This window comes from Nelumbo nucifera, chromosome 6 (assembly GCF_055504915.1).
Source record: "Nelumbo nucifera cultivar China Antique chromosome 6, China Antique-T2T, whole genome shotgun sequence".
NCBI lineage: Eukaryota > Viridiplantae > Streptophyta > Magnoliopsida > Proteales > Nelumbonaceae > Nelumbo > Nelumbo nucifera.
This window is the reverse complement of record NC_142654.1, coordinates 39,402,448-39,414,793: the sequence shown is the minus strand read 5'-3', so window position 1 is coordinate 39,414,793 and position 12,346 is coordinate 39,402,448. Positions and strand designations below refer to the sequence as shown.

General features: G+C 39.4%; 1 protein-coding gene across 1 annotated transcript; it reads right to left on the bottom strand.

The window, feature by feature from the left end:
* Positions 1–6,395: 6,395 nt before the first annotated feature.
* Positions 6,396–11,964, bottom strand: MURE (ALBINO OR PALE-GREEN 13). Its single transcript, XM_010243579.3, has 5 exons — positions 9,965–11,964; positions 9,099–9,215; positions 8,556–8,731; positions 8,174–8,319; positions 6,396–6,693 (listed from the first exon to the last, which is right to left on the bottom strand). The coding sequence occupies exons 1-5, from the start codon at positions 11,835–11,837 to the stop codon at positions 6,675–6,677; spliced, it is 2,331 nt and encodes a 776-aa protein (XP_010241881.1). The 5' UTR covers positions 11,838–11,964; the 3' UTR covers positions 6,396–6,674.
* Between the last annotated feature and the right edge of the window lie 382 nt (positions 11,965–12,346).

Below are 12,346 nucleotides of genomic sequence, written 5' to 3'. Positions count from 1 at the left end.
TTTGCTTGCATATGATGAATAAGTACCGATGCACTATATGTACAAAGTCACCATTTGTACAAGTAGTTGATGAAGTACAAAAACACCATTTGTACAAAGTATCGATGCATGGCAGGTGTTCACTACTAGACTCTTGTGCTTGGTATTTGATGTAACTGTTTTTGGTCACATACCAATTTTTTGTGATGTATAAATTTTTTTTGGCTAAGTACCTCGTTATTTGACCTGGTGGTGACGTGCCTTGGTGATGAGCTACTTGGTGGCGAACTCCCTGATGGAGAGCTGCCTGGTCGCGAGCTCCCTGGTGGTGAACTGCTTGGTGGCGAGCTCCCTGGTGGCGAACTGCCTGGTGGCGAGCTCCCTGGTGGAGAGCTACTTGGTGGCGAACTGCCTGGTGGTGAACTGCTTGGGGGAGAACTGCCTGGTGGTGAACTGCCTGTGGCGCTCCCTGGTGGCGAACCGCCTGGGGGAGAACTGCCTGGTGGCGAACTCCCTGGGGAGAACTGCCTGGTGGACTCGTCACTTGACCTGCTCCTAGGCGGCCTACAACTTAGAGGATGGTAGAGCTCCCTGGTGTAGCGCAACCCGACTGCCCTCTGCATGAGGTGATTTCCTCTCCTTTGTAGGCGGCGGGAGCTGAGGGACCTGCGAGAACTGAATCAGAGGACCCGGGGGTATTTTCCCAATGGGAACTCTCCGATGCCTAAGTTAGCATTCTGATTACAAAGAGCTTGGAGAGAAATGAGAGAGCTAGAGAGCAGGGATTACCTCCATTTTTCCATTCTCTCCCCGTGTCTTTGGGGGTTGGAGTGCTTATATAGTGGTGTCCTGTCAAATCAAGCGTAACAGCCTCTGTCAAGTCAGGCGTAACCGCTTCTGTCTCTCTGCCGCAGCCATTACTGCCAGAGCTGAGATGGCGGGTGCAGGCGGCTGCTGCAGAGTACGACTCGGCCAGTCAAGGGACAGCTCTCAAGACTGGCAGGCATGGCGTCGCCTAGCGAGAGACATGGGCACAGGTCTCCAGATCTATTAGGTACAGTTGTCAGGCAGGAGATCTTCTTGCGATACGCCGAGCTGCCCCTAAGTGCCGAACTACCCCTAAGTGGTGAGCTCTTCGTAAGACGCCAGGCTGCCTGCGGAGTGGCCAGCGGCCTGTGGCGAGGTGCCTATGCCGAGCTGCCCCTAGCTATACCGAGCTCCCCGAGCTATGCCGAGCTACATGTTGTGAGCCATGCCGAGCTGTCTGTAAGTGGCAAGCTGTGGCAAGCTCTGCCGAGCTGCCCAAGCTTCCTGAGCTGCCCAGTTGTCAAGAGGCTGCACTTGGTTTACATGAGGTGCCAGGTGTCACAATTTCACTGGAGGGCCAAATCCACCCTCATCAGTATTCATAAATATTTTGAATTTAGAAGAATTTTACAAAGGTGGGGTATACACTTTATATGGATCAACTTTATTAATTAACCATGAGGAACTAATAGAAGAATAATGGTAATGAATAGACGAATGATACAAGAATAATGGTAATTAATTGTGAGGAACCGATAGATTTTTACCTCTGCTCCAATCGCCTATCTTTTTACTTAACTTCTCCCACCCCTTCCCATCATCTTCAATAGTCAAGTGAGAATGTATTGAATGCATGAAAGAGGGCCATTTGGGAAAGGAGCTGGAAATCTCCACAAGTAGTGGATGATTGTGATGGGTTTCACTTTGCTGCTAGTGATTATTTGTAGAGGAAATCTATAGACAGAGGGTGGGTTTGGGGAAGATTTCTCAACTCCCATGTTTTGCCAAAAATAAATAAATAAAACACTGTTTTCCAGTTGGGTGGTTTTGTTTCTAAATTTAAAGAATTTTAAAGGATAAAATGGCCTTTTCATTAATTCAGTTAAATATAACGCCACCTTATTTTGGACAAGGGAGATTTAAGTCCTATGAGAAATGAGAGGGGAGGTGTAAGTATTTACGTTAAACCTCAGGGGAGGTTTAAGTCTTTTACCCTAAAGATAATAACAGAAAGTGATTCATGTGATGTTATGAATTTATTTCCATTGCAACAATGTAGTTATTTGAAGGGGAATGATTTAATTTTAAGACAAGGGCGGTTTCTTTTCTCTTTTCACTAGATGGACTCTCCTGCATTGAAACATATTTCAACACCCTACATGATCACACCAAGGTTCAAAGTATCAATAGGCCCCTATGTATCGGTAGAGGCATATCAGTACTAAAACTCATGCAGGCCTATATTTTTTTTAGCTTCTTTTTTTAAAAGCTGATTTTTGGGGAGGTTTTTATGCATATCTTTTATTAAAAAAAGAGGATTCATGTATCGGGCCCCCAAAGATACGATACAATATACTTGATATGGGATATATAGTATCAAAATTTTGATCCTTGAATCAGACACCGCACATCTCACCATGAGACTCTGGGACTTATCATATATGAGATGTGTGGTATTGAAATGGTTTTTGTTGGTAGGAGATCCAAACTTTTTTTCACTAGAGATATGCCCCTAGGGGTGGCCACAAGCCGATCCTTTCACGAGCTATTTGAGCTTGGCTTGACTTGGTTTAAACCGAGCTTCGAGTCGAATTTAAGCCCGATATATAGGCTCGTTTGCTAATCGAGTTGAGCTCGAGCCCAATGAAATTCGGCTCGTGAGGCTCGCGAGCTTAGCATTAAATAAATAATTTTATTATATATAATAATAAATAATATTTTTTATTTTCAAAAAAAAACTTGGCTTATAATTGAGCTGAAGCCATGCTGAGCTCAAACTTATAGGCTATGAACCGAACCAAACTCGAGCTCAAACTTGAATCTGATACTATTCCTACGAGCCAAGTTCGAATAACCAAGTACTCGACTCAGCTCAACTCTGCTTGAATCCACCCCTATATGCCCCATTTATAAAAAATGGAAGGTCTCCAAATAAATGATGAAAAAGAATTTGCACTTGCCCTAGTACAGTATTCATCAATACTTTGTGAGAAATAAACTATCAAATGTTGGGATAAAAATCAATAAAATGGGCTTTCTAGAGGCTCCCAGTGAAAAATCCTTGCATGAATTGTTAGAGGATTGTTATTATTCCATCAATCGTTCCTCCCTTTCTTATTTCCATCAAAGAAGTTTCTTTGGGTGATACTTGCTCCCAAAATTGACATTATTTAAAAACAAGAGTAAAAATGGTAATACAACTGGAAAGAAACATGGCCTTATTTTATAAGATTGATTGTTGAATGCGATGTGGATTGACTACTTTACCCACCAACTGAGGGCTGAGTCGGTGGTGTGTTAACTGGTTTGTTCCAGATGCGGAATCAAATCTCGCTACCAACATGTTGGAGAAAAAGGGGTGAGGGGGAAGTTATTAATGTGCATAGCATCGATTAAAAAATAAATAAATAAAAGGACTACTTTACCCACTGAATATTGACCGAATGTATTCACTAAAAGACAAATTAATAAACAAAGAAATAGTTAAATCCAGCCAATTATTATTTATTAAATGGCCCCTTACTCCCTTATTTCTCTCTCTTGGACGTCTTTGTACGAGAAAAGGCACAAAAAAAAGGTGATTTCACTGTTTCAGTGAAGTAATATTTCCAGGAATAGTCGGCGAAAGCTTCTTCTGCCTTAAGTTAGCGTCATCCATGACTCCGCACGTAAAGCCAGGAACCAACCCCAGACCCAGAGTGCTTCCGTCGCATTGACTCTTCTTCAGCAACCTTTCTTTTTTATTTCTCATTTCGGTTAGGGCACGGAGGGTTGGACGAATGATGTCCAATCTGCTTGGCTTGGCTTGGCTTGGCTTGGGTTTTCGTACGGATAAAATAAAAAGAGAGAATGACTATTCAGTCCATCCCAAAATTTTTAGTCCATAAATCAATGTTAAATTGTGATTTATAAGGGACTATAATTTTATATATTTATGCGATAGAGTGCAGTTTACTTCACCAAAATAAAAATAAATGAAGTACAAGACAAAAGACTATGCAGGGTATATGCTGAGAATGTACCAATGAAGAACGTAAATATAACCTCCATTGCTCTTTTGACTTTATAAGATAACACGGAATTCATGCGTTTTATATTGTGAATTGTACGATGGATTTTGTTCAGATTTCTACATCCGTAGCAGACTTCAGATTATTCCCCCAAAATCAATAAAAATAAGGTAAAGAAATACATGTTGTTGCTTGTAGTCATTTTCAGATTATCCTACAATCAAATAAAAAAACAAATTAAACACGCCCCGATGTAGAAAAATAATTGGACAAAATAAAATTGTCATCAAAAGAAATAGTTATTTGCATATCCTAATTCCACTACAAGTAAGGAACACGAAATGACCACCAAATAAAATATAAATTCCTTCCTACCAAAACACAAAATACATTTTAATTCCTACAATATAGTTCAGATCTATTTGTGCAACCATGCTTGCGTTGTTTGTCTCAAGGCTTATGCCAGTGAAGTGAAACTAGAAGAGAGAGAGAGAGAGAGCGAGCTAGGCTGTACGTGGTTGAAACTCTAAACTCTAAGCTATTAACTTATTCTTAAAAGAAATAAATAAAGCACAAAACTAGCTACTCTAATACATGGTCCTGTGGAAGATCATACAACGTTTTGTATTTTAGATAATCTTTCCCCCTCAACAAATCATTCTTGCAAGTAAAAGGAGACCTGTTCATCACCAGTAAAATGGGTGAAATGTTCATGGGCCAAGCCTGAAGCCCAGCCCGTGACAGGTCTACTTGCACAAGGAGTTTGTTGGATTGGAGGTGGTGGCCCAACCACTAGCCAACTGTCTAATGGGTCTTTTTTTTATTTGGTAAATTAACAAGAACCATTCTTTATTAGATTGTGAACCCTCAAAGCATTTCTCACTGCTTCAACCCATGTCCTTGGCCTCAGCTCTTCTAGGCTATTCAATTTGCATTAGATGACTTTATTCTCACTCGTGGAAATAGGTGGTCTTCCAAGCACATAACTAAAACATCTTAGTCTACTTTTTCTTCTGATATAAATACCAAAGGAGGAGAATACATCTAAATTCTTACAAGTATGCTCATATATAACCATACATTCATTTTGGTTGTCACTTATCCATCTATTCATTCCTTTTCAGCACATTATTTTTTGACTAACCAATGCTTTGCCATATAAAATCGTTGGCCTTATGACCATTTTATAGAGTTTTCCTTTAACCTGAATGATATTCTTGGATCATATAACACTGCAGATGCACCTCTCTATTCCATCTACCTTCTTTAGCCCAGTCTACCAACTAGATGGCAGCCATGATTGATTCAGCCATTTAATCACTTGTATGGCTCTTCAGAGAAAGCACCAACGATTTAAATAGAGCACATATGGGCAATTCTTAGCTTAAATGGATAATAGTGTGAAATGGGCGGACATGGGCTTTGGATGTAATACAACTATAATGAAGTGCACTAAACATCAAATGGCCAAAAGAGAAGAATACCAGAATGTTGGAAAATTGTTTCTCCTTCCAATTTAATGCTTAAAATTGTCAGTCAGAATGTCAGATGGCAAAACAATGTCATAATTTCTGCAAAACAAATTCACAATTGCAAATTACCCATACATCCACCTAACGAGCAAGGTTAGGCAATATTTAACATATATGAAGGAGGCTAATGGAATGCATGTGGGTGAGTTCAATCTCTAAATTGAACTGGTTCAAAAAAAAAATTAATAAATAAATAAATAATCTAAATCAATCTGGGTCCAACAGCTTTGCCCTACAAGCATTCAATCAGTTGAGTTGGTTTTCCTATTGTTGTTTTGTTTTTGCTTTGTTCAATTGCAATAAGGCAATCAATAGATATTTGGAGTTATTTTAAGGGTCAAAAGTCCACTATTGAGAATATACATGGGTATATTGGGCTTATTTGGCTTTTAGTTCAATCAGTAGTTCTTTTTAGTTGTTTTTGAGTCTTGGGGTTGGTTAAGGGAAACCTGCTCCTTTTTTTCTATATATAAAGTAATTACATCTAAAGCTGAACTTTAGAGTTGACTGGATGAAAGAGTTAACTTTGGTTAACATGACTTTCCGCTGGTTGCTATGGAACCTAGGGAATTACCATAGGATTCATAGGTTTTATTTAAAATTTCCATCACCTAGGTGACTACGCAACAAGGCACCCCCCCTGTCGCCTTGTCACCTTGAAAACTATGCTAACATGCATCACTCTTTTCTGAATCTTTTTGATCTCATGCATTTGTTCTGCTCATATACATACATATGTCAATTAAATTTATTACCAATTTGATCTAAGTTGCTAAGTCAACTTAGTAAAGTTAGTGAGTGACAAACCAGAGTCAGAACTCCTGGTTCCCAAAGGAAGAAGATGTGGTTATTGTGAGTTTTATCTTCTGTTAGAATGAAAGGTAATCCACGTAATAATATCATAACACTTGCCATATTTTCCATGTGAACTGAAGCTCTCTCCATTATCATGAAATGTAATTCTTTACTGACTTCACCCAAGCAAAAGAGGTTGACACAGTCCTGACGATATTGGCTCTATGTAGGAGTATCAGGATGTGCTACTCATCTCACAGAAGTGCAACATACCCCCAGAATGGACTGAACATGGCTTTAGACTCAGAATTTCTGATTCTTCTGTATGATATCAATGGCTCTCTGGTAACCTGCAGCAATAGAACATCATTAGAAAGACGTCAGCATAACCAATTCTAACTACATGATCTTGACATTATATGTAATCCTCTTACAGATTACGCTAGAAGTAAGATCAGAGAGCTAAGATCACCAATGTCTTCAAAACTGGATGGTTAGACCCAGTCAGATTACAATTGAACAGTGAACTGATATAAAAACCAGAGTGAACAGACCGTTTGAACCATCCAGTTATTAGGAAATTATAACCACCCAGTTTTTAATGAACCTTCCAAACTGATGCATGAATGAAAATATACAAATTGGAAGAAGAAAAAAAAATATTCTTTACTCTACTATAAAATAAAAATCAGGTTATCTTTTCTCCCAAATTTCCTCATTTATTTACATAGAAACTTAAAAGAAAAACTAAGGCACAAACAATATACAATATTCTCTCTGTATTATCATAATTTTTCTATTAATTTTCCTTGAGATCCAAGGTTGTATTGTCCTGTCCAGATTTTGTAGACATATCTATTACATATATTTATTGAAGACTCAAAATCAGTTCAACAAAATAGCTCCATACTGAAGAGTAAAATCGAGTGAGCACCGCTCATGTAGGAAGAAAGAAGAAGAATTGATAGAAAAAGATGAAGAAACCCAAAACACAAATTGTGAGGGAGTGTACAGAATTAATTAAAGACTCTATTTAAGTAACTGAACTCTATTTGTTACCAAAAAGCCAAGCATTTCGTATAAGCAGAATTAATTACAGACTGTACTGAACTCTAGTGAACCTTTTACATACAAGGGAGGAACAAAAAGTGCAGTGACTGATACAGCTTATACCACGCCATTATAAAAGGTGACAGCATCTGGTGGACTGGTCAAACCAGATTGATATGGGATCAGACTTAACTGTGTTTCCAGGCTGTCCAATATATAGTCTGGTCTCCTAAAAATTGAACATTGCCAAAAGAAGAACCAATAGCAAGTCCATGATGTAATTAACTGTATAAAAGAGAAATAAGTTGAAAAGCTTGCATTCAAAAAGAGAAAAGTAAACAAAAAAATATTTGCATGTGTTTTTTCTTTTTCACATATCTCCTTAATCTTCTGGCCAGTTTCAAAATGGCATCTGTTTTTGTCCACTTAAGTCTTTTATAGATGAAATAAGAATTACTAAGCACTTCTATTCTATATCTGCATTTAAATAAGTTGGAAACAATTTTTTTATCAGAAAATAAGTTGGAAACAACTTAGTAGGCGGGATTTCAGTGAAATCTTGGTTGAGGATTGTCCTCTTCTGGAGGCAGCAGGCCAGGGTTAGACGCAGCAAGGTAATTAACAATGATTCTTTTTTGTGAGAATGCTGACTTATAAGGGATTCACAGCCTATCACTAGAAAATAATTTAATAGATGGTTTCTAACTAGAACAACAGTCCTTCAACACTGACTAATAAAGAGAGCAGTGAGAAGATGAAAACAATGTTAAATTGACTTACCTCCATGGGAACTCACTGGTGTCTATTCCAGCTTGGTGAAGCTCATCAACATATTGCAATGCTTCCCGGCACTCCTCCCGGTCATCAAAGAATTCCTTCTTGTCACCTTCTATCTGATATGTTTCATGACCTTTCCCAGCAATCACCTGCAAGCCAGTAAATTAATTAAAACTGATTGTACTCAGCAATTAACAGAGCATAGCCAGGGTATTGTGGAGTTAGAATTTCTTTTCTTTCTCAAAAAAAAAAAAAAAAATACAGTTGCACCAAATATGTTCTGTGACTAGTTTATCAGAGAACAAAGAGAAATTGAATTGGATAGGGATTTCCGTCCACACATAAATTTTCAGCAGAGAAGCTAAGCAGGGCTTTGAAGACTTACAACCATATCACCTTCTTCCCCCATGGCCACAGCAGCTCGTACAGCTACCCTTCTGATGTCATGTAGGAAAAGTCTATGACCATTTGGAAGAGGTGGATAATAGTCATTTTCTCCATGTTTCAAGTAATCCTGCATGGTCCATCCTATACCAGCGAGCATGTCATCCAAGATGTTCACTGGAAAAGAACAACCAAAAGTTATTCTTGGAATGCCAATATCTGGTCCAACAAGAATTCCACATTACTGTTTCTATTTTTTATAGGAAAGGGAAAAAAAAAAGAAAAAAGAAAAAATATAGAAATATAGAAATAGGTAATGATAATCAATTATAAAATAAAATATCTAAGTTGTAAAGGAAAATAGCATCCACCAGAATAAACTGAGCTTTATCCACCAGTAATTTATACAATATCAGAGTCAACATCTTCCCCAAATCCATAACCATGTTTTAGTTAAGAGATCTCTGATCCAGCAGTCTTGAGAATGACAGAGTAAACATAAAAGAGTGAATAGCAGTAAACAGAGCTCAGTTCAAATACGTACATGGATCTTCATTCTTAGGATTGTCAGAAGTCAGGATAACCACATCACTTTTGTCTGTTGCAATCTTCGTCATCATAGGTCTCTTCCCTCTATCACCCTCACCAACACACCCAAAGACTTGATTCAAAGCATGAAACTGGTTAGACAACGGAAGAACAACTCTGTTTTATACCATTATTCCAAATCATTGCTATGTTCTACATTTTTGTCATTATTAAAAAATTAATCAATACAAACATCTATTTTAGCAGAATTGGATGTTATTGTTCCATCTTTTCTTTCTCTATAGTCTATAGTAAAATAAAGAAAGTATCATAATTTCCAGCTGTGCTCAAGAAACAGAGACTGGAAGAATATTTTCTTTCAATACATACCACAAAGTTTTGGTGATAAGTGAGAATCACAACCAAAATATGAAACAAGATGATTTGGTTTCTACAACCTAATCTACTTAGCAATATTAAAATTTAAAAACTCAAATAAAAAAATGGCAATTTTAGTCTCCACGATGACCAATACAAGACAACAAACTACTCACTGGAATCCAGCAAGTAACAGTTCTGCAAAATAAAATCTGAGTGAACAATCATCTCAACTGATTTCTTATCAAACATGGAATTTGGATTGGGTAGACAGATCCCATCAGATGTACCAAATTAACCTAACCAAGTAAATCAATAGTCAAGTTGTTTACTATTGAAATATTTTGTCTAAGACTGAAATTAATGTGCAGTTCAAAGATCCCTAGGATAAACATAAAGTATCTGACAGTTTTATTTCAAGACAGGAAATAAACATACTACAAAAAGGAAAGATACAAAAGAATGAATAAAGAGAAAGAAAATTAAAAAACAAAAGAGATATACCAGTGATGATTCTCCGTGGGCCAAGCTCCCTTACAGAATCTAGTAGTCTAGATAAGGCATCAGGAGTATGAGCATAGTCCACAATTACTCCGAATGCTTGCTCCTCATCTATTAACTCACACCTACCTGGAACTGCATCAACCTCTTCAATTCCTCTAACTATGTCCTCTAAAGGCGCCCCAACTGCAATCCCAACTGCCACAGCTGCAAGGATATTGTAGATATTATGTCTCCCAAGCAACCCTGATGATATCTCCAATATTCCTTGTGGGGTATTAACCAAAACCTGGGTCTCGAACAGGGAAAGTTCAAACTTTAACGGGTGAACATCTGCACTCTTATTCTCCATTGCAAATGTTACCACCGGAACATCTGGGTTCCCTTGAGCAATAAAGAACGGTGCGTGTGGGTCATCAATATTTACAATTTTTCTATGTCGTTCTGGGTCCACCATCCTTGCAAACAGCTTGGCCTTCGCATCCCTGTATTCCTCCTCAGAACCATGAAAATCCATGTGGTCCCTTGTCAAGTTTGTGAAGACTGCAATATCAAAATCAACCTCATCACACCTACCTAGTGCAAGCCCATGAGAAGAAGCCTCCATTACAACTGCCTCCGTACCATTATGAAACATCTTGGCCATGAGCTTCTGAACCAAAACAGCATCAGGAGTTGTGTTCGGTGACTCCAACTTGTTATCCCCGTGCACATAGTAAGCTACAGTGCTCAACATCCCAGTCCTCAATGCCATTGCTTCATACATGCCTTTTATCAAATATGCCGTGGTTGTTTTCCCATTTGTGCCTGTGATACCAATCACAGACATGCTCTTTGATGGGTTTCGATAAAAGGATGCAGCCAGTGCAGGAAGAACTGAATTCGTGTCCTCTACAATGACCAGCGCCTTGCATCCTAAGGTCTCGTCTATATCTATCTCTTTGCTAGCAACCACAGCAACAGCACCTCTCTTGTCAGCCTCGCTCAAATACAAATGCCCATCAGTTTTCATCCCAACACAGCACACAAACAAATCACCCGCGCTAACTTCCCTGGAATCATGTTGGATTCCGGTAATTTCAACCTCCAAGTTGCCATAAACAGATACAGGTACTACCTTACTCTCGTCCAATAACTCAGCTAAAGTCATTCTAAATTTGGGTTCCACAATTCGAGGCTTTGACTTCCCGTAACTATCGAAATCGAGATCAAACGACGAACTCGACGTACGAGAGCTGGAGTTACTAACATCCTCGGCAAATTTCACTGGGTTTTCTTCGTCAGAATCCTCAGAGATCACAGTAATCCCCTGAAGCTTTTGAATTTCATCCAAATCCATGACTTCCTCGGGCTCCAATTCATCGATCCCTTCTCCATTCACATCTACTGCCTTTTGGCCCTTTCCTTTCTTCGGGTTTGGTTTTAAGAGACCTTGCTTAACAAATTCCTTACGCTTGAGTGCAATAGCCCGGTCAATCTCCCCGAACAGGTCGTCACCTGAATTTTCACTATTTGTGGATTCAGGGTCATCGGGAGCATCTTCTTCTTCGGCGAGTGCAGACACGAAGATCGACTGGTCTTTCTTGAACTGCTCCTCTTGTAGCTTGCGTGCTCGGGCGGCCTGGCGGTGAATTTGCTGAAATTTGGATACACCATGTCCGGAATCTTCTGGAGCTTCAGGTGGGTCGTCGTCGGCAGGCGTCGGATAGAATTTACCGTCGGGTCCAATGGCAGTTGGAATCCGAGGTTTCTGACGAAGAAGTCTAAGAGACGGAAGGGACTTGAATTGCAGAAATGGCGCTTTTATGGAGTAAGAGAAGGACGGGAACTGCGGTGAAGGAGAGAAGCTTGGGAGGGAGAGAGGAGTAAGAGCCATTAAAGTGGAGATGAAGCCACGGGGAAGAGAGAGAGAGAGAGAGAGAGAGAGAGAGTGAAGGGCGGGGAGGGTTTTGGTTGGGGGTTTTAGCTTGAATGCTATAACTTGTAAGGATAGGGATACTACAGACTACAGAGTACAGAATTCAGCGTAATAATGTAGGCTGTCGGACTTCTGGACCCGTAAAACTTGCCCGTCGGGCTGCCCCATCCATGTTTCAGGTAACGGGCTCCACGACACTTTGGGCCTTGGGCAGGGTAGCCCGACGGCCCGGCCCTTTCTTTATCGGACTTGACATGATTTTAGGCCCTCGGGCTTGGGCCAAAAAATACTAGGCACGACTTTTCTTGTGTTGGGTTCGAGTTTTACCCTGATCTAATAATATTTTATAGGATAAAATACAAAAACCTCCCCTGAAATTTTTGACAATCATAAAACCTCTCTTTTATTTTTGAAAAAATCAACAAATACCTCCCTTCCGTCAATGACCAAAATGGGAAATGTGTATA

Bases quoted from the DNA above. Each gene is read 5' to 3' on its own strand.
- MURE (XM_010243579.3), bottom strand. From the start codon at position 11,837: ATGGCTCTTACTCCTCTCTCCCTCCCAAGCTTCTCTCCTTCACCGCAG. The intron at 8,732-9,098 runs GTACGTATTTGA...GTTCTTTTCCAG, and splicing joins TCCTAAGAATGAAGATCCAT to TGAACATCTTGGATGACATG. The intron at 8,320-8,555 runs GTAAGTCTTCAA...ACTGGCTTGCAG, and splicing joins GGGAAGAAGGTGATATGGTT to GTGATTGCTGGGAAAGGTCA.